Here is a 27,737-nt window from a genome sequence, read left to right as displayed (position 1 = left end):
GCAAACAGACAAAGTAGCAGACCAGTTGTGGGGCAACAAGCTTCTTTTTTTTTTGGAGCCAGTTATTGCAGACCAAACATCGAATTTTGTTTGAATTGGAAATCCCCCTAGTGGCGCCAACTGCAAAGCAAAAGGGCCAGTATTTGTGTTCGGGATCTGCAGGCTAGACGCTGCGCCAGCCGTCCGTTTCGCAGCGCGCTCCCTGGCTACGCTCCTCTAATCGTCAAGCAGTTCTTTTGAACGTAGGCTCTAAGCGCGTCTCCGTCCGTAACTACATATCTGGTCTCTCTCACCTCTGTTTTTTTTGTGTGAAATATAGCCTGAATACAGGATTTGAATCTGCATTACAGTGAAGTGGCTGCTTTAAACAATATAATTGATCCAGTAAGTATTGTTTAAATATTTTGTATTTTTTAATGCTTTATATGCGGGCTACTTCAAGAGGATGGATGGAGGGTTGCAGGTGTAGCCAGATGTAGTGAACCGAAATAAGAAAACAATTTAGCTTTTCTCTTGTGTTGTCTATCGTTAGTTTGGAACTTGAGCCCATTTCCAATTTTTTCTGTCTTATGGGTGTCAGAACGCGTTATTATTTGTTTATATTTTGCATAGATTACTGTTTTCTAACATGTTTAAATGTCAACTAACCGTTTCCAATAATTAGGTCTTATCCGCGGAGGATAGTCTGTACTTGCTGTATTACAAAATAGCATGTGCAAAGAAATATGTTTAGAATACTTCGTATGCGCTGAAAGCGAAATATCTGAGAACCAGTGGTGTGGATTTTACGCTTGTATACAAGGACAGGTATGTTACATTGTGATGGGTATAAAAAAAACGAAAAGAAAACACGATTAAGAAATGTTTTCGAATCATTGGCTTTTTAGGAAAACAATCAGTTCCGTTCGCAGACGGTACGATGTCAGACAAACAAAGCCTGATTGATTGCCGATGACTGATCCGCGTCTGTTCTGTCTTTGCTTTTAAGGGAGTATACTGAAACGCCAGGGATTTGCCGAAGATGGTTAAATTGGGGAGTAATTTACAGGACAAAGGCGCCAAAGCGGCCAGTGTGGAGGACGGCTTTCAGAACGTTCCTCTCATCACGCCCCTGGATGTCAATCAACTTCAGTATCCAGCCCCAGACAAGGTAAAAGACGCCGCTGTCTCTGTTTTGAGCTTGTTATTCTTTACGACGCGGCTCTTGCCTGTTTATTGATCAAATAATAATAAAAAAATGAAAACATCTTTGGCCATTTTCCGTTGAAGACGAGCTCATTTATGGCCGTCACCGCTGTCTGGGGCAAAATTGTGGGAAAAAAAAAAAAAAAAACACGATAGCGAGCCAGTTCTTGTCACGTTGAAATTGCTGTCTGCGGTCTCACCCGATAAACCAGCGCTTATATTAACCCTTTGTTTGGGTTGAGTATTTTCTCATGGGATTTTCAGTGATTACTGGGTCATAATGAGCAGAATCAAGCGTCCGGAGGACAAAGGACTGTCACTCAGTAAACAACGTGGAATAATAATACAAAACATACTCAAACCTTTAACGACATCCGTCAACCACTTCTATCATTTATATTAATGTTATCTGATTCCGTGGAATGTAAATAAGTGATGTCTGTGTATGGGTTTAAATTTGTGTTTCTCCAATACCTCCAAAACTCATTCTGAAATCAGGAATCTGAAATGCATGCTGGGATAGCCTCCAGCACCCCCGCCACCCTGCCCAGGATAAGCGGTTATAGATAATGGATGGATGGATGTACATAAATATTTAGATGTTTAGATGTTGAATGGGGAAATTCTGAGATCCTCCAGCTCATAGTCAACTGTGTTAATTAAGATAAATTATGTGGATTAGGGGAATTAAGATAGAACAAAAGCACAATCTCTGTGCTCCAGGGTCAGGGTTGCCAACTCCTAGGGAAATAATACGGTTAAGAATAGATACAGCTCTGATATTGAATATATCTGAGAGTTATTGTGAAGGATTCATTCTGTGATGAATGTGGAAAGACCCTCCACCTGCTCATTGATGTTGGAGATTTGGGGTTGTGACTCAGAGTTCTGGGAATCTAGTTAATTTACAGTATGGGTTTAGAACGGGACTGGACAGTCCTGGTCCTGGGGAGCCGCAGGGTCTGCTGGTTTTTGTTTTCACCTTAAACACAACAACCACATTAGACCCAAGAAACCTGGGGGACTATTTCACAATGCAGGTTTACTGAGTTAGCTGGATAGCTGCGCTGAGTAAAACCCAGAAAACAGCTCTTTTTTTTTAACTTCAGTCCATGTTCCAGATGTGGGAGGGTTCTGGGTTTTACTCAGTGCAGTTATCCAACTAACTCAGTAATCCTGCTTCGTAAAACGGGACCCAGGTGAGGTAACTTGACTGTGTAATCAGCTGCTTTAATTGCTTAATTAAGTGCGGAGGTACAGCAACAGCCGGCAGGCCCTGCGGCTCTCTGGGACCTGGGTTGGCCTCCTCTTGTTTAGTTAGATCCCCTGACAACCAGGAGATCCACGTCAAGCAGGAGATCCGTGTCAATCAGGAGATCTGGGTCCAGTAAGTCTTTTTTTTTTTTCATGTGCTATTGCCTCAGGCATGCCGCTATGACAGTCTTGGTTGTATTTTTCCAGGAAAAAAAAAAAACCCTCTCCAGAAATAATTATCCGTCCATTGTGATATACGAGTGCGATGTAAGCTTGTCGGAGGTGGAAGCTTTATCAGATGCCTAATGCTGGGGGAGATGAAAGAGGGAAGGATAGCCCCTCAAACCGGCTGTGAGCAGGTGCAGTTGGAAAAGCACATAAAGAGCTGAGCAATGAACAGGTGCAGATCTTGCTCTCCACGTTGAGGGAAACTCAGTGATTTGCATTTGAATCCTGGTACCTTAAAAATAATGCTCTTGCTAACAATGCTCTGAAAAGTGTCATCGCATGATTCAGACAAGCCCTTTGTGATGTCATGGTGTATGCAACCTATGTCCAACTCCCGTGTGGGACTTATTATGGCATGATACACATGCAAATTAGCTGAGGTCACTCTTGAGTTGTTTATCCATGAACAATTCATTGCGTTCTCAAAACATTTGCTTGTACAGAAGCCCCCCACACACATGCACACACACACACACACACACACACACGTACACGTGCAACCAGGGATGTTAGTAATGATATTAAGGATGTTATTTTGGATGGTATTTTTGAGTCCACTGGCACAAATACTGTCGTTTTCCCTCTGTGTTTTGGCTCCTGGTGATGTCATGCACCTATGCAGTGATTTTCTTGGCAAAGAAAGGGATGTGCAAAATGCCTTGGGTTCACTAAATTCCATCCAAGCCATACATGCACAACTTGCATGCGTGCTCATCTGGTAAATACCACCAACAAATGTTGCATAAATCCAAATTGTTCAGATTTCATGTGACTTTTTTTTGGCATTTAGATGTTGCGCAGTGAAACACATCTATATCGGACATGGCAGAAATCCAATTTGCTTCCCCTGGAAAGCTGACAAACGTAAACTTCGTTCAGGCCCACGATGGTCGTTTCCATAAATGAAGAGGCACATTTGGAAACGACACGACTGCAGTCACGTAAATTAATTAGCACGGAACTGTAGCTGCAGATAAATGTGGGACGTGGTGAAGGGGGGCTCTTACCCGATGCTCTGGTGATGGAGGGTGGGGGGTCTCTCACTCGATGCTCTGCTGGTGGAGATGGGGGGGGGGATGGGCACCCCCATTAATCGGAATGACCTGGCGTCTCACGTACGTAGGAAGCAACATTGTGGGGCGCAATCTGCCGCCTGACACGGAGGTGGGGGGGCGGGGGGTGAGGAGGGGTGGGGCACGGCTGTTGGACTCACATGCCAGCTGGAGTGGTCTTCGGTGTGTTACTGAGGATAATCCCTGGGGAGGCTGAAGGTTAACGTGTCAGCGGAGCGAGTCTTTATCTCATCCGTCACCGCGGAAACGGACGTGTGCCGTGGCAGGTGTGAGTTCAGGCGGAAGAGCGAGAGGTCTGCTGGGGAAAATCTGCCTCCACCAATGGGCTGGCGTATTCAATGCGTGTCCCAGTGGGCTGGCGTATTCCACAGCATGTTCCAGTGATCTGGCATATTCCAGTGGGCTGGTGTATTCAATGCTTGTGTCAATAGGCTGGTGTATTCCACAGCGTGTTCCTATTGGCTGGTGTATTCCACAGCGTGTTCCTATTGGCTGGTGTATTCCACAGCGTGTTCCTATTGGCTGGTGTATTCCACACGTGTTCCTATTGGCTGGTGTATTCCACAGCGTGTTCCTATTGGCTGGTGTATTCCACAGAGTGTTCCTATTGGCTGGTGTATTCCACAGCGTGTTCCTATTGGCTGGTGTATTCTACAGCGTGTTCCAATTGGCTGGTGTATTCCACAGCATGTTCCAATAGGCCAGCGTTTTCCAATGCATGCACCAATGGGCTGATGTGTTCCAGTGGGCTGGCATATTCAATGCTTGTGTCAGTGGGCTGGTGTATTGCAATGTGTGTTCCAGTGGGCTGGTGTATCCCTGGGCTGAGACATAGCCTGTTAATTTGAGTGGCCTGTAACAGCACTGTACCGATTAGCCTTTATATACTTGGATAAAAAGGGTGTGAATGAGAACTAAAATAAAAACAGATCCTCAAAGCAGTGGGAGCAGTTCATTCAGAAGTCAGTTTGAAAAAAAGCTGTTTTTTTTTTCATTTTGTGTTGACCACCTAGCTAGCACAACATTAATTTGACATCTTTTCTGTTGCCACCAGCCTGATTTACATACATACGCACACATGCATGCATATATGCATATATACATACATACGTACACACATATATACATGCATACATATTCATCATTATTTTCTTTGCTGGTATTAATAGGTTTCTGGCACATTTAGCCTCAGTCATTTACATTCACTGATGAATAGTGACACAACAGTAAAGTAGTACATATTAAACACTGAACCATTTCCATTTTTGCATAAAGGATTAGAAGCACTACAACAAGCAGGAGGGCATTCACTCACTGGGGGTTTATTAAGACGTATGGTAAGAGCAGATGGGGCTATTGTTCTGACTGAAACGATGGTGCAGTGGTCAGTCTTTAGATGGGAATTTTCAGGTTCTGTTCCGTCATCCAAACGACTGCATAAGTGAGTACTGTTATTAACTGACTGTCTCTCTGGGTTTCAGAACGGCTGGCCCTCGATTCATATACACCAGGAGATTGCAGCAGCTTACTGTGCTGAGTTCTCTGTTGTACTCTTGTTGTGATTCTGGAGGGGGTGCGGTGGGGGGGGGGGGGTCGATTGGGGGGGAGGGGGGGTTGACGTCACCTTGTACTGCGGATGCTCACTTGCTCCCACACACACAGATAGGCTGCCGTTTATGTAAGGTGTCAGCTAGAATTAAAAAAAAAAAAAATCCAGATGAAGGTGTCTGCTGGAAAATGAGTCGTGTAATATTAAGGTTCTGTGCCTGCAGTAATGTCCCGTTCTCTGAGTGTCTGTGGCACGTTGAGCAATGCACCTGAGCAGCACGATTATACCCGCTCGCGATGATTGTTTTTCGACAAGAAGAGGTGGTGGAGGCCATTGTGCTGTTTCAGCTTTGAATTATGGGTTTATTGGACCGTACATGCGGCCTGTGCCACCACCGCGAGGCTGCTGTAGTTCCTATATGGTGCCCCGGGGGGAGGGGGTGGAGGGGGGGGGGGTGGGTAATATCCCTGTAAGTGTTTACATCATTTCAAACGGTGGCTAGGGAGGATTGTGTTGCTGTTGTCTTTGCGAACAGTTGCACAGAGAGGAAAAAGAGAGCAGGGTGGTGAGGGAGGGGGGTGGTTGTGGAGGAGAGAGAGAAAGAGAGAGAGAGAGAGAGAGAGAGAGGGAAAGAAAGGGAGAGAGAACTGGGATTTAGGATTAGAGGCTAGAGGTCTTTTTGAGTTTTAGATCAGAAACTATCGTTACCAGAAATGGTTTACCGGAAACAGCTTCTAGAACTTTGATTGCGATGTTACATTTCCACTTTCACCTGAATGCTGCGTGTAATGAATCGCTGGCTGATTTGTGATGTTTCCAGCTGGATTTACGTGGATTGATGAGATACTTCGGTTCCAGAATTTCGTAAAAATTCCCTGAATAGAGATCACCTTGCCTCTTAGTAGAAAGATGTGTGAGTGTAGATGCTTTGTGAGTGTTCTGTACGCTGGCAGTTGTTCGTCTTCTCTGAGTGTAGATGTCTCTGAAGGTGTAAAAGAATAGGATGCGTTGGGGTGGTCTTCATGATTTCAGACCTGCCTGGAGATGCACGGTAGCATTAAAAATCAACCGAATGTTACATTTTAAATGTAAGGAACCGTTTAGTTTGGTTCCGAATGTGTTCCCTCGAATTCGGTCAAAAACAAAATCGGAGGGCTCATCAAATGGACTTGGTGGAGCATGCTTGTCGATCTTCCTGATCCTAAAGCACTGTTGCGTAGGGCCATCGAAATAATCAAAACAAATCGGGCTGTCAAATTTGTAGGCCTGTGTCCAGCCCTCTTAGACCAATTCACAAAGGGATGACATATTTTAGAGCCACAAACAAGTAAGTATTTTAATATTTTATTTAGTATCAGAGACAAACTAGAGCACAAACCACACGAGTGGCTCCCATTTTGTTGTGGGTGTATATCGTATACGATATACACCCAAGTTCCGCTGTCAGTTAATTTTATCCAGTTTTAACCGGTTCACCCCATTTGTTTATCTACTCCATTGAATGGCTAAAGAAGCGTTCGACGGCAAGCATCGTTTCTGCGTGCCGTTTGGAGAGTGGTTGGCGGGTTATCGTCCGCCGGCAAGCCCCAGACGAATGAGCCGCCGGCTCGGAGGCGTCATATTTGTGTGGCGGATATAATCCAGCGAATCACATTAACCGTTGCCTCCCCTGAGTTATGGAAGCCTGTCGCTGACTACAATTACAAATGGGGGGCTCGGGGTGGGGCTGGTTTCCCCTCCCCTTGGTGCACTCATTACCTCTCGCAGAAGGAAAAGCAGAGGTAATGCAACGGCCTCTTCCAATTTCGTGGAGCAAATTGCAGAGGTGGGGCGCGACGAAACGGAAGCAGGCGGGCCGCGTTTCGGACGGGAGAATGAAATGGCGGAGTTGCTGGAGGACATGTCAGGAGAACAGCAAGGGGAGGTTTTCTGGTCCAGGAGGCTCATTCACAGCAGGCTTTAGGATATTAATAATCAAATTTCAATCAATCAGATTCTATTTATACAGTGCGTTTTTACAAAGAATTAGTCACGGACCCGGTTGAGTCCAAGCCCGCCATTAAATGAGGAATCGGAAGCCCCCCGAGGACTTAATTTAATAAACACATTCCTTGATCCGTCACGACTGCAAGCTCCCACTTCCTTATTAAAACCCGGAGAAATAAGAAGGGCTGCGTTTAATTAATTTGTCACAGGATGTCAAGCGTCAGGGTACGCGGTGTCAACTTTATCCCTGAAATGCGATTGGGCGGGTGCTGCTGCACTTCGGAAAGCACGCCGCCGCATCGCAGATCTGTCAGTACAGGTGTGGCGGGAAGGGGGGGGGGGGCGGGGGGGAGCAGGATGGATGTGAGAAGATCACATGATTATTAATGAATTCACTGTCGCTTTTTTATTTTTTCAGGTCGTGGTGAAGACGCGGACCGAATATCAGACGGATCAGAAGAGCAAGAGTAAGAAGGCGCCGAAGGTGGAGGAGTTCACCATCAGCTTCAGCGACGGCGTTTCTGAGAGACTCAAGGTGAGGGGCCTGTCTGATCGACACGATTCGCCCTGGATATCACGCCCCAAACTCAACCCCCCTCCCCGTTTCCCCCCCTCCGATTGCCTCTGGCAGTGCGGAATGGAAACTGTCTCCAGGGGCCGGTCGTCCTTCCAGCAGTACCCCCATTCAGTCATAAATATATTTTCCCCACATGGTTTGAAGTGTTTGTGAAGGCAGAATTTTCTCAGAAAGCCTTTTTCTTTCTTCAAAATTAAATAAATAAATAATATAAATGTGTAAACATGAGGTTATGCTCAGTGCAGGTTGGAATTTGTGCTCGTACTGCTGCTAACTGAGGCGCAAAATATATTTTAAAAAACAAAAATCGATCACTCCGTGGGTGCTTGTTCTCCTCCATCTTGAACAGGAAGTCCTTGTGTTTATTACTTCCATCTGATTGGCTGGCACAGTTGCTCAGGTCGATTTTCAGTAAGAGCGAAAGTGCAGTATTTTTGTAGCATATGGGTACATGTGTGCTCCTGCTGAATGCGTGTGATTTATTTTACCTGCTACATTTTCAGGGAAAGGGGCGGGAGTGGTTGGGGTGGGGGGAGGGGTGTCACTGACATCTGTCATGTGAGACGTGGAATGTAAAATGTTCTCCTGAAAAGAGACATGGCAAGATTGAGTGGAAAAGCACGCACACACACACACACACACACATGCACACACAGATGCGCACACACACACACACACACGTGCGCGTACACATGCGCACACACTCACACACATGTGTACACACACATGCGCACACACACTCACACACATGTACACACAAACACACACATGTACACACACATGCGCACACACACTCACACACATGCGCACACACACGCACACACACACGTGTGCGTACACATGCACACGCCAATATAAGCGGGGGAGACAGGCTGATCTAATCCATAATTCATGCGCTCTTTGACGAATTATCGCATTAAGTCAGAGGAGCGAGCGCAAAGTAAGATGAAGGCATTTGAAAACGGGTCAGCTGAACACTGACAGGAAAGGGCAAAAAGAAAGAAAAAAAAAACCCAGAGACAGAGCCGTTCGCAGTTGGTTTTGTTGCCCCGACGACGGCGAGAAGCGTGGGGTAACTGGAAGGACGAGCCGTTGGAAGTTTGGAAGTTTCCACTTCCCGTGGAAGTGGCTGATGGGAAATTCAGGGCCCAAGCCCAAAATTTATTTGTTAACTAGATTATTTTCATAGCTACTCTGCTTTTTAAAACTTTTTCATGAGCAATGGGTCTTTTGATGTCCTCTGTTTATACACCCTCTACATTTACGTTTACTGATGGAAGTCCGAAGCTTCACGTCTGCCATATGCGGCCAATCATTACCTGTGCCGATCTTTGTGATTGGCTCAGATCAGCCATTCACCTAACGATATAAGAGGCTCCACCCATGTTGGGTTCATGAAGACCTGCTTTCCACATCTGTCTTCCGCAGATGGAAATATGTGTGAACAGTTGTGAGGGGTGGGGGTTATCCCACCTGTGGATTATTTGGCAGGTTATGTCCTATAGAGGAAATACTCACTGTGTTGACTCTCTACAGTATGAATATTGTTCTCTGCAGGGAATCACCTTGAATCTCTGTAGTCTTTGTTTCCTCAGACAGCCGAGCCTTTGTTCAGTAAAAATTCAAAGAAGAGTGTTCTGATGTCTGTGGAATAACATCAAAACTGGCTAAGATGCCCAAGAGATGTAAAGTCTTTTTGCTAAGAGAGTGGACAGCTCAGATAATAGTAGACTTCCTGAGTTCAGGGTTGTATTTTTTTTCATTCATTTAAAACTGTGTTTTTTTTTTTTTTTTTGTTGCATACTGCATCATGAGAATATTATTTTGTGATCCGTATATGGGAATATGAATCACATCACGGGCTGAGTGTATCTTCATAAGCCTACTTACTGGGATAATCTTCTAACCTTTCCAAGCTGATGACCCATTTTATTAACCAGTTCATTTCCTGTATCATGCCCCAGTGCAGCCTGACACAAAATTCAGATGTAGGAACAACATTTAGAAATATCATACATACGTATAAATATCTACAGCACAGCGTTTAATTGGTGTAGTTATTTTTTCACCACCAGCACAACATTTTTGATTGGTGTAGTTATTTCTATACCACCAACACAGAATTTCATTGGTTTCAGTATTGACACTGCTGTGACGAGTAGTGTATGGTGATTGTATGACATGTATGATGCCATTTATTTGATTGACAGCATTTGATTGGTGTAGTTAGTTCTACACCACCAGTGTTTGATTGGTGTAGTTATTTCTAGACCACCAACACAGCATTTGATTGGTGTAGTTATTTCTATGCCACCACCACATAATTTGATTGGTTTCAGTATTGACACTGCTGTGCCAATCATGTATGGCGATTTTCATCAAACTGGGCGTGTGCCCAGCAGCGTCTGTGGCTGTTGGTCCAACTGTTCAATTTTCATCAACCTCCGAGCACCGAGGAAAGAGATCAGACTGTAACTCGCCCCCGCCGCCCCCAACGAGAACATGGATTGTGTCTCCACCATCAGTAAAAACAGAACAGTTTTTTTTCTGTTTTTCAAAAGCGCAAATAAAAAAAGTGGTCAGATTGCTAGTGTCCTTCGTCACTGATGCAGCAAAACTCAATCCCTTTTCTTTTTATCAGCAGACGGACATCGGGTAGATTAAACAGGCAGGAAAGGAACTGTTGATCATATCCACAAGTCGCACATCTCTCTGTGTTGAGCTTCCTGCGATGTGATAGAATAAGATAGAAAAATAGAAACGCTAACAGGAATGACTGGGGGATTGTAATGGCGTGCAGTTGAGGGAGCGAAGCTTTTTAGAGATGCTGTAGACTACAGAAGCAGCAGAGAGGCTGGGAGCTGTTAGCTGGTACAAGCCCTGCACATCCAGTCAGTCTGTGAGTCTCTGGGGCTGCAGCGCCTACTGATTTTTAATATTTATTTATTTTTTTTATTTTTTATATCACTCTGTGAACAGGGAGGGAAAATTGAAGTGGGAGAAAGGGAGTGAGCAAGAGAGGAGAGGGAGAAAGGGAGTGAATGATTCAAGGTTTGAGAGAGAGTGAGAGAAGGGGGGGATGGGGGGGGTACGGATCACGGGAAGACGAAGCGTTTCGAGATTTCTCCGTTACGTAACCGGTTTGCTTCTCGTGTGCATCTTTCACGCAGCATCCCTCCACGCCGGCCCGACTCTCTCTCTCTCTCTCTCTCTCTGCGCCTGTCTGCCCTGTTTTGTTGTTGAGGCCGGGGAAGAAGAAAAACGGCCTTCTGACGCGCAGTGATAAAAGTCGGCCTTTTGTACCTTTGCCTTCTGTCGGTAGCGTGTGCCAGGGAGATAACGTGACCTCCGAATACGGCGCTCAGACAGAACGAGGGACGCTTGATGGGTGGCTGTCGTACTTTCAGGTTGCAGCGAGAGATTGCTTGTTTTTAAAAAAAAAAAATTTTTTAAGGTGGTGGAAAACACGTTCATTTTCTTCTGCTAAACTTCAGTCTTCAATGTTCTAACCTGTTGATGGATATTTTTTATGAATGTGATTTTTGTCACTGTATTGCAGGCCCGCAGTATGGGGAACTCGCCTTTCCCCCCAGTTTTTTTCTAGCGGAAATTGACTCATTTTGGCTGGTCTCATGGGGAATGGGGGGGCTTTTGTGTCCAATCTGCATCTGCATCTGTGTCACAATACAAATCCTATTACCTCAGTCATGCAGTGATTTATGACCAAGCCTTTCATTTTTACAAAATGGGTGTGGGTCTGTGTGTGTATTATGTGTGTGTGCGCCCGCGTGTCGGTTTGTGTGTGCGCACGCTCGCGTGTTAGTGTGTGTGTGTGTGCGTGTGTGTGGGTGTTAAAATGAACTTTAAAGAGCCCGTAAATAACGGTTGTTAGCGGTGAGGCTGTGAAATCGCGCTGAACACTGCAGCACAGAGTGGCCGCCTGCTGTGTGTTATTTCGTGCTAATTTGGGCTGGGCGGACATTTTGCTTTACAGGAGCTGACCTCGCTGTCCAGGGGACCGCAGCTGTCACCGAATGATTAATCTGGTCCGCTAATTCTGCTTATAACGAGCCTTAGCTCCTTAGCTTTTTGGCCTCCTCCCTTTAACCTATTTAACAATTTTGGGGGGAGGCAGGACATGGATATATGAGGGTGTTATTTCTGCGCTGAAGTTTCTAGAAAGAAAAAAACGATAACGTATAAAAGGGGGAAAAAAAACAACCCCCCCCCAAAAAAAAAGAAAGAAAAACAGAATGAAATTCAAGAGAGATTTATGAGATTTTTAGGTCAGTCTGCAGATGCACAACACGATAAACTGATAACTGAGCGAGGCTTGGATTAATTTTCATAATCATGATTTTCCAGAGCCAAATGCCCTCATAAGGTTAGGATGTGACACAGAATGTACTGTGGGGGTGAAAAAAAACCAGAACATTTGGTTCTGCATTCTCTTTTCGTATTGCATTTTTAATTTATTTTAGTCGTTTATCATTTCAAATAGGACACCTTAATTGAAGTGACACAAGGGATAGGGTGGTGAACTGAGCCATGACAAAGATGATTTATGATAGCAGATGGCCTACTCCCTGCTTTTCAGATTTTTCACTCTTAACTTTGAAGGATGAATATATGAGTAAAATCAAAGGGAGGCTCATATTGGATTTTTGTTTTCTAGACGACTGGTGGCTCCATTACTATAATTGCCTTGTTAAAGAAAAGCATTTGTATTGTCATCTTTGTAATGCTTGCTGTGTATGTTGGCTTGAGGTTAATGAATTATTAATCTCGAAGAAAACTCCATTCTTTGAAACGGAAATGCTAAAATTCCACCCTGTCATTCTCAAATCGCCTATTCACGGCGGTCCTCTTACCAATTTCTTCGAGAGAAACAAATAAGAAATGAGAAATGATCACAAAAAATGGAATATATGATTCTGCGGCTGATTTACATGCTCACCAACCAACGGAGCCGGCTCTGGGGTTTCACTGGTCCTGCAATAACAAGCCTGTGAACCAGACCGAGGACAGTGTGATCGAAGAAGCTATTCGCAGACATGGCTGCAGGCCTGAATGACTGCATATAATGTTTATGCCAGCGATCGGCTCTGCCAGCCAATCAGATACCAAGCCATGCCACGTGGCATTTACCTGAATTTCAGGGGTATGTTGCAGATTTTTTGTCTGCTGAAGCGTTTATCAGCCTGTCCTTCTCTCTCTATCTCTATCTATCTATCTCTGTCTCTTCCCCTCTCTATCTCTCTCCCCTCTCTCTATCTCTGTCTTTCTCTCTCTCTCTCACTCCCAGTTGTCCTGCCTTTTTCACTCCATTTCTTTCCTTACCCCAATCTATTCGTTTCTTTCTCTTCGTTCATTTTGGTTCTCATTCTCTCCCTCTCTCTCTCTCTCCCTCTCTCTCTCAGTCCCAATTGTTCTGCCTCCTTCACTCTATTTTTTTCCTTACCCCCATTGTACCAGTTTCTTTCTCTCCATTCATGTTTGTTCTCATTCTGTCCCTTTCTTTCCCTCTTTCTCTCTCTCTGTCTCTCTCTCTCCCTCTCTTTCTCTCTCCCTCTCTCTTTCTTTTCGCTCCCTCGCTCTGTCTCTCTCTCCCTAACCCTCTCTCTCTCTTTCTTCGCTCCCTCGCTCTGTCCCCACACACACCTTCCCTCCGGTTTTTTGTTTCTTCGCGTTCCTCCCTGTTGACCCCGGCGGTGCCCCCGCCGCGGGACCAATTAGTGGCCCGGCGCTCGTGTTTGGAGCGCGTCCCCCCCCGTGTTCACCCCCCATGTTCCCCCCCCGCGCATCATTAGCCCGCTAAGTGACGGAGGCCCCGTGCCGTGAGAGGGCCCTGTTAGCCGCTAGCCTGTCCGTGAGGACCGCGGCTTGTTGTTCTGCTCCCGGTGCATTGTGGGTAGCGTCTCCAACCGGGTCTCCAGCCTGTGGGCCGAGGTGGGCATTAAGAAGCAGCGCAGGGCTTCTTTCGTCCCTCCGTACTGCGGCTTTGAATAACACGCCTTTTCGCCAGGGCGGCTAGCGACTGTTTCCGGGAAAACCGCTCTGGGTTTATTCGTTGTGACGTGTAAGCGCTTAGAAAGACTTTTAAAAAATAAAAAAGAAAGAAGAAAAAAATGCTTGCTTCAAACGTCATTACTCAAAATTAAAGGAATCATTGATCTAGGGGTAGTGGTTAGATTGGATGGCTCCCCTGAATCGTTTCTACATCCGAGATGTTTAAGCACCTGAAGTGGCAAATGAGGATTAATGAGGAATATCTTGTTAGAATAATGCTTTCTGAGAGATTTGCTCATTGTTTGTCGAGATTCTGAGACTAATTAATCATTCAGGGAGCAACGTTCACGTTTGCCACTTCCCAGCTTTCCAGGGACATCGTTCTCAATGATACAGCTTTTTTCCAGTAAATCGCATTATCGTTTATATTCATTAACATATCCTTAAAGCTCCGTTACTGATGTGTTTATTGCAGTGGGTAAAGGGGATTCTCATTTGTGCATTCTGTGCCTTTGTGCATGTGTGTATCTGTGTGTGTGTGTGTGTGTGTCTGTGTATGTGTGTGTATGTGTCTGTGTGAGTGTGTGTATGTGTGTGTGTGTGTGCTCTGGTGTGTGTGTGTGTCTGTGCGTGTCTGTGTCCCTGTGTGTGTGTGTGTGTGCATGTGTGTGCATGTGTGTGTGCGCTGGTGTGTGTGTGTCTGTGTCTGTGTGTGTGTGTGTGTCCGCTGGTGTGTGTATGCATGTGTGTCAGGGCTGTTTTTGTCGCTGCAGAAATCCTCTTTTCATTCCTGTTTGTTCTAAGCCGCTGTGCAGATCGACTGCTAAACAATCCACTTTATCGGCCTTAAATCAGGTTATGGAGACCTATAAAAAAATCCATCAGGCATTCAGCCAGTGAGTTCAGAAGGCCCGTCCAAGTTTTTTGGTGCAAGTGCATTCTGGGCCTCGCCTTTCCTTTTACAACTTCCTGCCTGTTTAGTTTATGCAAGGGAACAAATAATTCGCAGTGCTTTCCCTGCGAAGGATCAGGCAGTTTGAAAGGAAGGAGAGAAACCAAACGTGTGCGGAGCTGGAGGCAGACCGGGCGAGCGAGACAGGAAGAGTCTCTCTCCTCGGCGTCTCCAGACAGCGTCGAAGGCCGACGCGCAACGCCGACGAAAAAACCTTAAGACATCATTTTCTTCACTTTATTCACCCCCCCACTCGCACCCGTCGCCTTGCGCTCCTTCGTTCCCGTCCGAAGGTTAGCCTGATTAGAACATTGAGTGGTGGTACGAGCCGCCCGCGAAGGTCTGTCTGCTGCTTGTTTAGGACGATAAGTCGCCTCACAGGGTGCTAGAGAAAGGCACTCATGTAACTGTGTGTGCGTGCATGCGTGTGTGTGTGTGTGTGTCTGTGTGTGTGTGTGTGTGTGTGTGTGTGTGTGTCACTTCCTGTTGTCCCCAGATGCGCAGTGCTTCTGTGTGCCCTCCCCTGCCGCCAGTCACTGCTGATGTCATCGTTTTCTCTGTGGCCTTAGCTCATCTACAGACTGGCGTAAGACTGAGGGATTAATGCCTTTTATTTTTTAGTGTTCTCATTTTCGGTGCAGAATGTCCCAGTGTCTGGTTCTGCTTCACCCTCGGCAGTCTTCCGTCCTCTCAGAAATGTTTTCTGAGCGCCCAAAAAGCGTGTGCCGAAGACTCGTAGAAAAAAAAGGCTTAATAGCGCAGATAGTTTCTCAATTGCGTTTTCTCCTGCCCCTGCTATTGTTGCTAAGGAAAACAAAATAGTCGTTTTTCTTCGGTTATGAGTTCGGAGCTGACACCCACAAGCCCATAGCGCCTCACGGAGCACGGAGCGCTCGCTGGCCTATCGATTCGCTTATTGAGCTGTACCCCCCCCCCCTGCGCCTCCCCCTCCTCCTCCTCCTCCTCCTCCTCCTCCTCCTCCTCCGCCAGCCTTCCACGGACTTCCCTCCCACGTGCGAGCCGCGAGGGAGCGGCTGGCGCGCGTTACCGTAGGGACCGGGGCGGGTGGGGGGGGGCACCAGTGGGAAAACGCCTGTGCGCTAACAGCCTAGAAAGCGAGTGAAAAACAGGGGAAGACAAACACGGAAAGACAGAAATCGCTGCCGGGGAGCCGGGTTGCGGTGACCTTTTTTTGTTTTGTTTTTCCGATCGGAGCGAAAGCGAAAGGAGGTTTTGTGACGGGGGGGGGGGGGGTCGGCTTGGGGGCTTTCCTGTAAAAAGGGGGGACCCCTGTAAGGCAGCCAGGGGGCGACATAGCTCAGGAGGTAAGACCGATTGTCCGGCAGTCGGAGGTTTGCGGTTCAAACCCCCTGGGCATGTCAAGGTCCTGAGCAAGACACCTAACCCCAATGCTCTGCGAATGAGAGGCATCAATTGTAAAGCGCTTGGATAAAGCACTATATAAATGCAGTCCATTTACCATTTGCCTTATCGGGGGGTGGGGGGCCTCAGATGAACGGGGGGGGGGCGCACTCGTTTTAACGTGTTTATCCCCAGACATCTTCTCAACGGATGCATTTTTCTGAATCCGTAGAACGCGTATACCTCTTTGTCACTGAAGCAAAATAAGCATATCCACTGAAAATAGATTAAATATATAGAGAAACGTATAATAACATCATTTGGGACCTGGGGGGATGTTTCACAAAGCAGGATTACTGAGTTGACTGGATAAGTGCAATGAGTAAAACCTGGAACCCTCCCAAAACCGGGACATGGACTGCTGTGTCCTGTAAGTAATCCTCCTTGTGAAATACCCACTGGATCCCAGTTTTTCTGTTTGAATCTCTGGGGCTTGATTGGCCTCCCATAGGTGATGGTGGCAATGAGCAGCATGGCCAGACTGGGAGTTTTTTTCAGCACAATTGTGCTACTTTTCATCAACTTTTGTTGCTGACAATAGGAGACATTAGATCACAAATGCACACGACCCCCTGGTATTCTAGTTTTGAGTGGCAAGGATATAATTTGGGTGGGTTTTAATGCAATAGGGCCTGCAATTATAGGCTGGCAACACAGGAAACGAGTGACTGTGACTCAGACTGAATCATCTGCCAGTCTCCAGTGATGCTGTGCCGTTTCCTGGGAGTCTGTTACCCAGCAGCACCCTGGCCGACAGGGACATGGTCTTTGAGCTGGTCTTCCTTCTTCCGTGACAATGGGAAGCACGCCTGAGTGAGCCATTAAACTCCTGTGCCTTGTATCAGGAAACTGGCGCTACCCTCTCTTGGTGCTGAGTTTAAGCTACGCTTGAGGGAATGTCTTCTGGTTCCGCTCTGGGGCCTTCTGGGGTCTGGCTTCTCGCTGCAGGACTGTTCTGACGTTCCGGATTTCCTGGCTCATCCGTGCCTGTTTTACTGGCCTACCCTCATGGAAATGGGGGTGACCGTTACACTGCACTGGGCAGCAGTGTCTGACTCCAAAATAATGTTTCAACCTTTCCTGTGTGCTAACTGTTATGCATAGGAAAAGGAGACTGCTTTCCACCTGTACTGTGGCTCTATACGGATTGCTATCGATCTTGGTTAGACGCAGACGTGTCTTTGACTTGTGTAATCTGCATAGATACAGTTGTGTACCCCTCATAACAAAGCACACCTCATTCAACAGCTAGCGATCTCGTTGAGCTGCTTATTACCAGAATCAGGTGTGCCAAATTAGGGTTGAAACGAAAACCTACAGGATGGTGGATCTCCAGGAACAGGGTTGGGCGGCCCTGGCCTAGTTACGAGCCGACAGAAGGTGAACTCAGCCTTCTAGTCTTCTGAGACCCTTCAACACCTCTTGATTAATTTCTTTTAAAAATAATTTACTGAAGGCGAGTGTTCACTAAAGGGACCGATTTTTTTTTTGAAGTTCACATTGTACCATTGCACTTCAACTAAACAGCTGGCTGGATGGGTTTGTTAATTGTCGGTCATCATACCTTCACCTTCCTTTTTTACTGTGCTTACTGTGTAAATATCCAGCTGCCTGAATGGGAGAATGTTACCTGTGAGCTATGTAAACTGTCTGGGGTAAGTGAAACGGTTAAACAGCTAATGAGATGCGATTCCGCCTCCACGAGAATCACGGCACCGACAGTGTGGTGCTCAGACTCCCCCCCGGGGTCCTTGGAAACACTGAAAGTGCTTCATCTTGCATTTGGAAAAATGTGAGGTTGTGAGAGTACTTTTTTTTTTTTTTTTTTTTTTTTTTTGCGAAAAGGACTCAAAAGTGCTTGCTTTTTCTTCTGGTTCATGCATTTTGTGAGGCTAAGTTTTTGTGACTTTTTTGCCGCGTATCCCAATCAACCTACATCATAAGTCTTGTGAAATCAGTGATTTTCACTCTGAATAGAAAGTCAAGTCCATTGTAAGATGTCTGGAATATCTTTGAAATGTTTTTGAATTTAAAAGTAGATGTATTGCTCGGGCAGTCAGCGCTAAATTAGTCTGCAATGTCAGTTTGGAGGTCCCAAGGTTGTTTATTTGTTTTTTGTCTTGTCCGGTAGTGAAATAATGGATGGCTGTTGACTGTAGGCGACAGCCGTTGACTGTCAGTCTGAGATGCTATGGCAACACAGTAATATGAGTTCAGGTTGCATTTGTCTATCAATGGTGTGCAAAAAACATTCATATGATTCATATACCTGGAAAGAACAGTAATTTCTGTTGGCCCCTTTAATACAAAGAAATGTTTGTACGAAATCGTATGGGCACACACACACACACACACATACACAAATAGTAAAATAACTTATTCTGGGAATTGGGTTGAGTGAGGAAAAATCCACCCCCTGTCTTATAATAGAGAGGCAGTCCACTCCAGGAAAACGATTCACACTTAATCCAATTATAAGGGTCTTTATTTCTGTGGAAAGAACACACCTGCTGACAAAGTCAATGCTTTAATAAAAACACTGTACTTGTTTACAGCGATCCTTTATCCCCTCTAAGAGAGGCTGTGTGACTGTGTGTGTGTGTCAATGCCAAGGACAACCACCTCATTAGGCAGAGAAGTAAAACTTACTTTCTCAAAGTCCAGCTACTTATTTCCTTTTTTGTTTTCAGCTGAAGGCCTGTGGGAAGATCCCAGACTGTGATGCATTGGTGTCTGACTCACACGGTTACTGGGCTAACCATTATTGGATAGAAGATAACAAGCAATGCTGAATAGGACAGAATACATCATTTTACATAACCTATAAAATAAAATAATAATTATTAATAATAAAATTATTATTAGTAGTATTAGTATAATAATAATAATAATAATAATAATAATAAAAATATAGATAAAAACATGTTAACCCTTCAGAGCGTTTAGGAATGCCTTGATGGTGTAATAGGTGACACAGGAGGAGCTGCAGAAGCAATCTGCTATTGATTGCTCTTGCCTGTCACAGAGGTTAACAGCAGGAGTGTCACCCCCTTATTGCTGAATTCTCTTCTTCTTCTTTCTTTTTCTCTCCTCCCGCTTTCACTACACAGCCTTGGCTCAAGGGCGGAGGGAAATTAAATAAAGTGGCTTGGACGTTGAGGTGTGTTGTAAAAATGGGGGAAAAAAAACGTTTTTTCAATTATTTTCATTTTATTTTATTTATTTTTTATCGGCGAAGGCTCTCATGGGTTTCCGCAATGCCGAAATTGGGGTGAGAGGGGAACAATCGAGGTGTTCGGAAGCCAGACTGACCTATGGCGAAATTCACATGCGCAGACCTCTGCAGTGAGCTCTAGGGGATCAACCAGCAGGCACCAAAAAAAAAAAAAAAAAATGTGAAAACAAGAATACTGAGGTGACAGCTCCGGCCCCTTATGAATTCCTATAAGTCTCTGGGAGCATAAATATTAAATGTGCTGTATTAATATACGGTGCAGGGCAGGGACCCGAGGTGCTGGATATAAACCCGTGTCAGGGGGGATGGGGAGGGGGATTATGGCCGATGGATTATATCGACGTCAGATTTCAGTTGACGACAACAACAACCTTGAGCACTGAGAGAGAGAGAGAACAGACAGGCGACACGTGAGAGCAGACAGGCGTTTTTGCGTCTGTCTCGTCGACCGTCGAAGCCCTGGCGTTTGTCGAACTCTGACCCGTGCCGGCATTGCCGAAACGTTTTTGCGACTCAAGGTCTGCACTCTGTTGTTGTCTCGGGGGGGGGGGGGGGACGGCATTCTGAAATAAAGAAGATTTGAGGGGATAACGGAGTGTTTGTCCTTTTGTCCCCGGCGACCTTCTACGGATAATCTTCATCCTTAATACGGTCATCGCAAAAAAAAAAAAAAAAAAAAAAATGGACAAAAGGAGAGAAGAAAAGAAAATCAGGTTTTAACTGCTCAAAAGCAGTCCGTACAATCAGAGGCTTGAAATGGCCACGCCGAGGGCATGCTGTATCGATTCACTTCAGGGACAAAATGACCGTTTTTTGAAAATGAGAATTTTGCAGCGGACGTTATCAGGCGACGAAGTTCAGCTTTCCATTCTGGAGATGACCGGAGCCATTCATGCTTGAATCATCCTTCCCGGCTCAATCTCGTGGGGGGATGTCCATGAGTGCAGTTTCTGATTCGTGGAAAAGAGGGAAGAAAAAAACGAATAGTTTTGCAACCCAGATGTGATCATTGTACTGTGTTACTGCTTTTTTTTCGATTCAGGAGCTGGCTGGACTGGTCAATATATATGTATTTCTTCACACACACAAACACTGAATTTGCAATCACTGGGCCTAAAAATGTGTTTTTCCACAGACTGGTTTGAGCTGATGAAATGTAGATGGCTATCAGAAAATATACAGGAAAATAAAAATGTATATATAGGTCTCAGCATATATACACTCCCTATTTCTAAAGCTCAGCCAAAACTTATTTTCACAGGTTAGGCCTGTTGTATATTATGCTATGAAGAATTCATAGATATCACTGCTTAACTTTCCAAATCTAGGTTTCTTTCTGGGTAGAAAGTATATTCTGAAAAGGTGACTCAGTATTCCACCCTCTTATACTGTCATTGGAAATGTGATGAAAGAGAAATAGTATTTTCTATACGTGTTTTCTGCCGACATCAGCTGATCCTAGATCAGCATTCTAGGCACTAATATAAACCGCTTACATTATAATGTAACGAGTCATCTGTGACAGTAGTGCTCAGTGTGGTAGCCTAGCAACTTATCAAGCTATATCCCATAACAACGCAATAGTGACAAGCCACCAGCTGGGTGTATATAATACTGGGCCTCTCCCAACTTACAAAAAAATAAATAAAAAATGTACCAAAATCTATTTCTGATAAGTAAACGTGTTTCCTTTTCGGTCAGAATGAACCCATTTAATTTTAAATGATTTAATGAGCCTATCATATTTTCACTGACTGTGCTAGCCGTGTTTGCTTGTACACAAGCGTGGCTGAATCGCCTAGACAGGCATATGCCTCCAGCCGCTGGATCAGTCAGGTACCCCCGTTAGAGTCCATTTTATGTTTCATTGATCACCTGCCGAGGCCTCGGCTCCAGACCAATTATAATGAAGACGGTAGAGGGATTAAGCGTGGGTTCATATCAAGGTCAGGAGACGAGCCACAGGGAAAATGAGAGTTCCCACACACACAAACTCGGGTTTTAATGAAGCCAAGCGATGGACTACACCTACCCAGCTCTGGACTAAATGGCTATTAAACGCCCACTCTGTAATTCTGCTTGCTAATAAAATGCTAATAGCTGACAACAAAGAAAAAGACAATGGTATAGTAACTATACTAGAGAGTTATTCTCCTGACGAGAACAACGAGATTCTAATGAATAGCACTTCAAAAGAAAAAAAAAATCTGGCCGCTTCATTTGAAATGTAATTTGGAACCGCGTTTTTCACAATCGTGGTTAGCTTGGTAGTTAATAAGCAATAGTCACATCATCATCATCATCATCATCATCAGGCAGCAGTGTGGGTGGTTCATTATTGACCAGTCATGGACTCCATTGTTTGATTGACACCCACAGTCGTCATGACACCAGCTCAGGATCAGCATATGATGGGAAACATTCCCTAGTTATAACTTCAGTGTGAATATTAAGAAATTCTCATTTTTTTAGATCCTGGCAGAAATGTTTCACAACTGCTATTAACCCCTCAGTTTGACAGCTGAGCTGCTGAACATATTAAGAATACGATTTAATGCCCGTACCTGTTAGCTTGAATGCCTTCTTAAAAAGGTGCGTGGTGTTACCTGTTAGTCTTGCTTTCACCCAGAGGTGCAAATTAAATTAGAAATAGGCAATCCTTCAGCTATACCATGCATGTGAAAAACAGATCACCCTGTATATTAATATTCATTGTTTATTTATTGTTGTCTTCCCTCTTGGAATTCATTTGTTTAATTAAACTGAGCTGTTTAGAGACAGTGTACAGCCTGTGCGTTTAGCAAGACTTCATGTGGAGCTGGGAATCATGCTGGAATGTGCATATACTATATAAGTAAAGATGCTAATCAAAATCCAAAACCATTCAAGTTGTAGTGAATGAAAAATAACGTTTTTGTGGAGGGAGGAAATATTGCTTATGAGGAAATATTTCTTATGTGTAGAACAAATGAAGCCCGTAAGACGTAATGCTGAAAGGTTCATGTTTCCGCTGAAATATCGAAAGATGTAAAAGGTCATTGAAATATGAAAACATACAGTATGTCGCTGGCACAGCATATTGGGCGATATGAATTATTGATGCATAATCTTGAATATTTGTTTGGTTAAGTGTTTCAAAGGTTTTCATATTTGAGCCGGAAATGTCACAATTTATTATTAATAAACGCACTGGCTACTGTGAAAGGGCAGTTCGGGTGGGAGAAAAATGTTGTAACAAACCAAGCAGGGTTGTGAGGGCATTAAAAAACCCCGCTGTGTGCAAATATCCTGGAATCAGGAATATCCCTGTATTTCTGAACATGTGAAAGATCCATTTAAAAGTGGTAACTATTCGTGAAGGAAAAGTGAGGTTTCGTGAGCTGTGACCTGAGAATGTGGTACAGTACGGCACTTGGGTGAAGTGTAGTTCTGCTCAGTGACTGCACAGAGCATACAGTTCCCACAATCCCCGTTTCCTCAGCCCTACCTGCGGGTCCTTGGTGAGTCACTCTTGATCTCTCACTGGCCATTTCATTCTAGCACCGTCTACCATAACTCATTCTTTAAGCCTATCGTAGGAGGGGCCTGTTTGTCGCCCCCCTGCCAAACCAAAGCAGGGGTTTTTGCGGAACACAATCACATGCAGATCACTTCGGGTGGAAAAAGCATTTGGCGAAAAGGGCTTTACAATACAGAACAGTGCAAAGCACTTAAATTGTCATAATTCTCATACTTTCAGGGGAGCTTTGAGTTGGCCCATTAAGGTGTAAAATCACAATATAAATATTCTTAACTGAACATTCTAACGCTGATGCAACAATCGCTGCCGGTAATCGAAATCTCTTCGGAGTTACACTTTGAATTGCCTCGAAGGAACGGTGCATAAATTTGCATGACTGCAGTCCCCCCGGGTGCTCGAACGGGACCTGTCTGTTTAGGAGCGGCACGCCGAAAAGCGTCCAAAAAACGGTCTCGCCGGAGACGCTTCCACCGAGAGCCAGTGTGTGCTTCGGCATGCAATACGCTATACTTCCTTTACATTTGCATTCGGTTCACGGCGAGGAAACAAACGGGTTCTGACAGTCTGCATAATGTCTTGGGGGGTGGGGTGTCATGGCGATGGTAGTGTGAGTTAATTAGGGAGACATAAATGGTTTTGCACTTCCCAAGGTCTTAATTTGATCTCCAGGTCCCGTTGGTGAAGCAACCACCCGCAACACAGGCACACACGCATGCATGCACACACATGCACGCACACAAATACACGCACACACATGCACGCACACGCATGCACACGTGGCTGTATTACTGCAGTTTCCCCTGAGCTGGGGGGTGTTGGGTAATCGGCATCCATTTAACCTCTCTTCAGTGAAGGACACAGTGAGCATGAGGCTGTTTTCTCCTGTCAGCCTCAAACACAAAACACCAGCCCTACAGGCTGCAGTGAATGTAGGAGCACCATACCTCCAGCCAGTCTTCAAACCCCCTGTCAGATCTGTCCATTCCCTGACCTCGAGGCGACTGGCTCTCTCCTACCTGACGGGTTACTTCTCCCAATCACAACACCTGTCCGTACCTCTCCCTGTGCCCACAGATTTCCCAAAGTGGTGAGGACATCTTCCAACACATAATGCAGACCCACCTCTTCAGACTGTATCTTGTTTCCTCTATTAAAAGAGGCTGTTTGTTTGCCTATAAGAGGCTGTTTGTTTGTTTATAAGAGGCTGTTTGGAGGCTATAAAAAGGCTGTTTGTTTGTCTATAAGAGGCTGTTTGTTTGTCTATAAGAGGCTGTTTGGAGGCTATGAAAAGAAGCTGTTTGTTTGTCTATAAGAGGCTGTTTATTTGTTTATAAGAGGCTGTTTGTTTGTTTATAAGAGGCTGTTTGGAGGCTATGAAAAGAGGCTGTTTGCTTGCCTATAAGAGGCTGTTTGGAGGCTATAAAAATAGGCTACAGCATCTCTGAAAAGCTTTGCTCCCTCAACTGCACGCCATTACAATCCCCCAGTCGTTCCTGTTATCGTTTCTATTTTTCTATCTTATTCTATCACATCGCAGGAAGCTCATCACAGAGAGATGTGTGACTTGTGGATATAAAAAGAAGTTGCTTATTTGTCTATAAGAGGCTGTTTGGAGGCTATGAAAAGAGGCCGTTTATTTGCCTATAAGAGGCTGTTTAGAGGCTATAAAAGAGGTCGTTTGCTTGCCGATCTGACCAGTCATGTCGTGACTCGTTCGCAGGTCACCATCCTCATTTTCCTGGCTTTGGCATTCCTGGCCTGTATAGTATTCCTGGTGGTGTACAAGGCCTTCACCTACGACCACAGCTGCCCGGACGGCTTCATCTACAAGGTAAGGAGTCCCGGTGAGCTGAAGCTGGAATCTAGACATCTACAGAGGTGGACGTCTAGGCTGAGAAACAGTCTGACCAAAACAGACAAGGATAATCACAATATAGCGGAGGTTTTACCCAGGTATAGCCTGGCTACGTCCTAGTTGGCTGGAAATCTTTCACTTTTCTACCAAATGTAGCCAGGTTTTCAGCTGAACACCGGGACTGTCCACCACAAATATGTTCACTGGCAGGGCCCATGTGTGCAGTGCTTTATTGCGTAATTTGAGTTGTTACTACCGTGGCCTGTTGGTCTTGCTTGGCCCCCAAAAACATAAAACGTGAGGTTCATTTGGCTGCAATCACAGAGGGAGCTGAAGTTTTTGTTGGCTTTACACTGTGGGGTGAAATATTCTACGGGACATAGCTGCTTAGCTCTATATCAACAATATCATACAATGTAAATTGCACTCGCATTTATTTAAAAGTCATTTAAGAAAACTGGTAGAATCAAGGCTGATGTTTATTGAATAGGGAGGACTATTAACTAAAGTATGAAGCAGAATTCCTTTCAGTTTTCACTGTAAAACATCTTTGTGACACTATGTCAATAAAAAGTGCTATAAAAATAAAATTGAATTGAATTGCTATTATGCTCACTATAGAATTATTGAATGATATAATTATTTTAATCCACAAGCAGTGATGAGTGTTTTGACTATATAGTGCTGCTCAGGTTCAAATAAAAGTTTTCACTTGGGAACATAATAGCTTGCTGTGTTTTTCTATTTAGCATTATTCTTTTTTACGAGCACCTGGAGGAAACAAAGGACCTGTGTGTGTGTGTGTGTGTGTTTGCGTGTGGGTGTGGGTGTGTGTGTGTTTGTGTGCATGTGTGTGTTTGTGTGTGTGTGTGTTTATGTGTGTGTTTGTGTGTGTGTGTGTTTATGTGTGTGATTGTGTTTGTGTGTGTGTGTGTGTGTGTTTGTGTTTATGTGTATGCGTGTGCATGTGTGTGTGCGTGCGTGTGTGTAATCTGTGGAGTAAAGTCCCTGTGCCTCTCCCCCTCCCTCCCTCAGCACAAGCGCTGCATCCCCGCGTCCCTGGAGGCCTACTACACGGCTCAGGACAGCAGCTCCAGGGGCCGCTTCTACACCGTCATCAGCCACTACAGCATGGCCAAGCAGACCACGTCCCGCTCCGTCTCTCCCTGGCTCCCGGGCGGCACCCCCCAGCACGACGCCAAGCCCCCCAACACCGAGGGCCACTGAGCCCCTCGCCCCCGAAAAACGCCCCTCTTTTTAACGGGAGAAAAATAAACACCCCGCACACACCCACCGCACCGCTCTCTGATTCGCTGTGCTCTCAGAGGCCGCCCCCCCCCCCCCATACCCTTGACTCCGCCCATCACTTGTCTCATGTACTGTATTCTATGCCCCATCATTTATTTATTTATTTATTTATTTATTGTTTTTTAAATCTCGTAATTTTTGCTGTTTTGTATTTGGTATTGGAGCAACCAAGCGTTTGTACAAAGGCATGCATCCGTGTGGAACTTCCGTGTCGTCTGAGTTATTTATTTAATTTATTTTTCGTAAGTTATATGTTTTTTGTACATGTTTTCAGTCGAAATCTATGTCCCTCCAAGCTGGCTTCTGGTACTTCGCACAGCAAAAGGCATGTGATTGTTACTACAAGGGAAGAAATTTTCAAATCTACTTCTTTTACAATCATTTTCATGAAATATCTGTGAGTAGCTGTTCTTTAATAAAAAATAAAAAAGATGCATTGTGAATACTGGCTTTAAGCCATTTATGGTCATTTTAACTTGTAACATTTAACTGTGTATAAAAGCTAAACAGTTATTGTAAATGTCACAAACTTTCTGAGTAAGACTCAAAGAATTTTGAAAAACAAGTGAAAAAATATTTGAAGACTATAACATATGAGCAGTTTTAACTCAGTGTACAGTCAGGTGGGCCATGGAAGGTTTTAGACAGTTTTGCTTTGAATAGTGATCAATTTTACAATAGTATTTTAACTCTTTTCTCAGTGGGAAATTGTTGTATGAGAGGTGAAAAAAAACAAAATCATACTTCTGGGCCCTGAAACACAATGTGGAAACACTGAGGTTGATCACTGTTTACTTGAACCGTGATGTTAAAGGGTACCTGGCTGCCCAATCTTTGCTAAAGTACCGATTTAGCAACACTTTACACTTCATCCAAACTGGAAAAAAAAAAGTTACTTTTTCATCAGTTAAAAAAAAAAATTATATAATTATATCTTTCTCATATTTGTGGTGTAGTTTGTCAGTATTTAGCAAATCCTGGTATTTTTGAAGTGTGCTTCTTTTAGTTTTAAAACAAATGAAAATAAAGCAATGTGTGTCAGAGATTCTTTGCCAGCCTTTGATTTTCTCAGTGAGCCAATCAGAGTTCACCTGGCAGCACTCACAGATGTGTGTATCTCAGAGCTCAACACAGACATTAAGCACTAAATGAATAAAGATTGTCATCAAGTTTCACATAAAGCGATGGGCAAATGCCTATTGGCAATTATACATTATATTGTATTGTAAAATGGAAAATATGAAGAATGATAGAGACACAAAATGCATGCCTTGTTTTTTAGACCACACCCAGTATTTTCCATTAACCACACCTCTGCAATAACCTATTTACTCTCGATTAGTGTACTTACTTGAGAGGCAGGGTATTGTTTTAATGGTAATCAAGAATGAACTTAAAATCCTAAAATGAAATGCTGAAGTATTCAATTAACTGCATGTGCTACATTGCGTTTCAGGAAATGAAACAAATCCAAAATCATGTAAGCTGTAAAATCTATTTTAACCTTCCTTCACACCTACACAGATGGGAGATTTATACTATCTGATAGTAATGCAGAAGGTGTGGCGTTTTCCCCCCAGTGTA

The 27,737-nt window shown here is 44.6% G+C and overlaps 1 protein-coding gene across 1 annotated transcript; it reads left to right on the top strand.

Moving 5' to 3' along the window:
- Window positions 1-47: 47 nt before the first annotated feature.
- Window positions 48-27,198, top strand: nsg2 (neuronal vesicle trafficking associated 2). Its single transcript, XM_064349914.1, has 5 exons — window positions 48-384; window positions 989-1,150; window positions 7,694-7,810; window positions 24,711-24,821; window positions 25,881-27,198. The coding sequence occupies exons 2-5, from the start codon at window positions 1,022-1,024 to the stop codon at window positions 26,070-26,072; spliced, it is 549 nt and encodes a 182-aa protein (XP_064205984.1). The 5' UTR covers window positions 48-384; window positions 989-1,021; the 3' UTR covers window positions 26,073-27,198.
- The last annotated feature ends 539 nt before the right edge of the window (window positions 27,199-27,737 follow it).

Source organism: Anguilla rostrata, chromosome 9, assembly GCF_018555375.3.
Source record: "Anguilla rostrata isolate EN2019 chromosome 9, ASM1855537v3, whole genome shotgun sequence".
NCBI lineage: Eukaryota > Metazoa > Chordata > Actinopteri > Anguilliformes > Anguillidae > Anguilla > Anguilla rostrata.
This window is presented reverse-complemented; position numbering and strand designations above follow the sequence as displayed.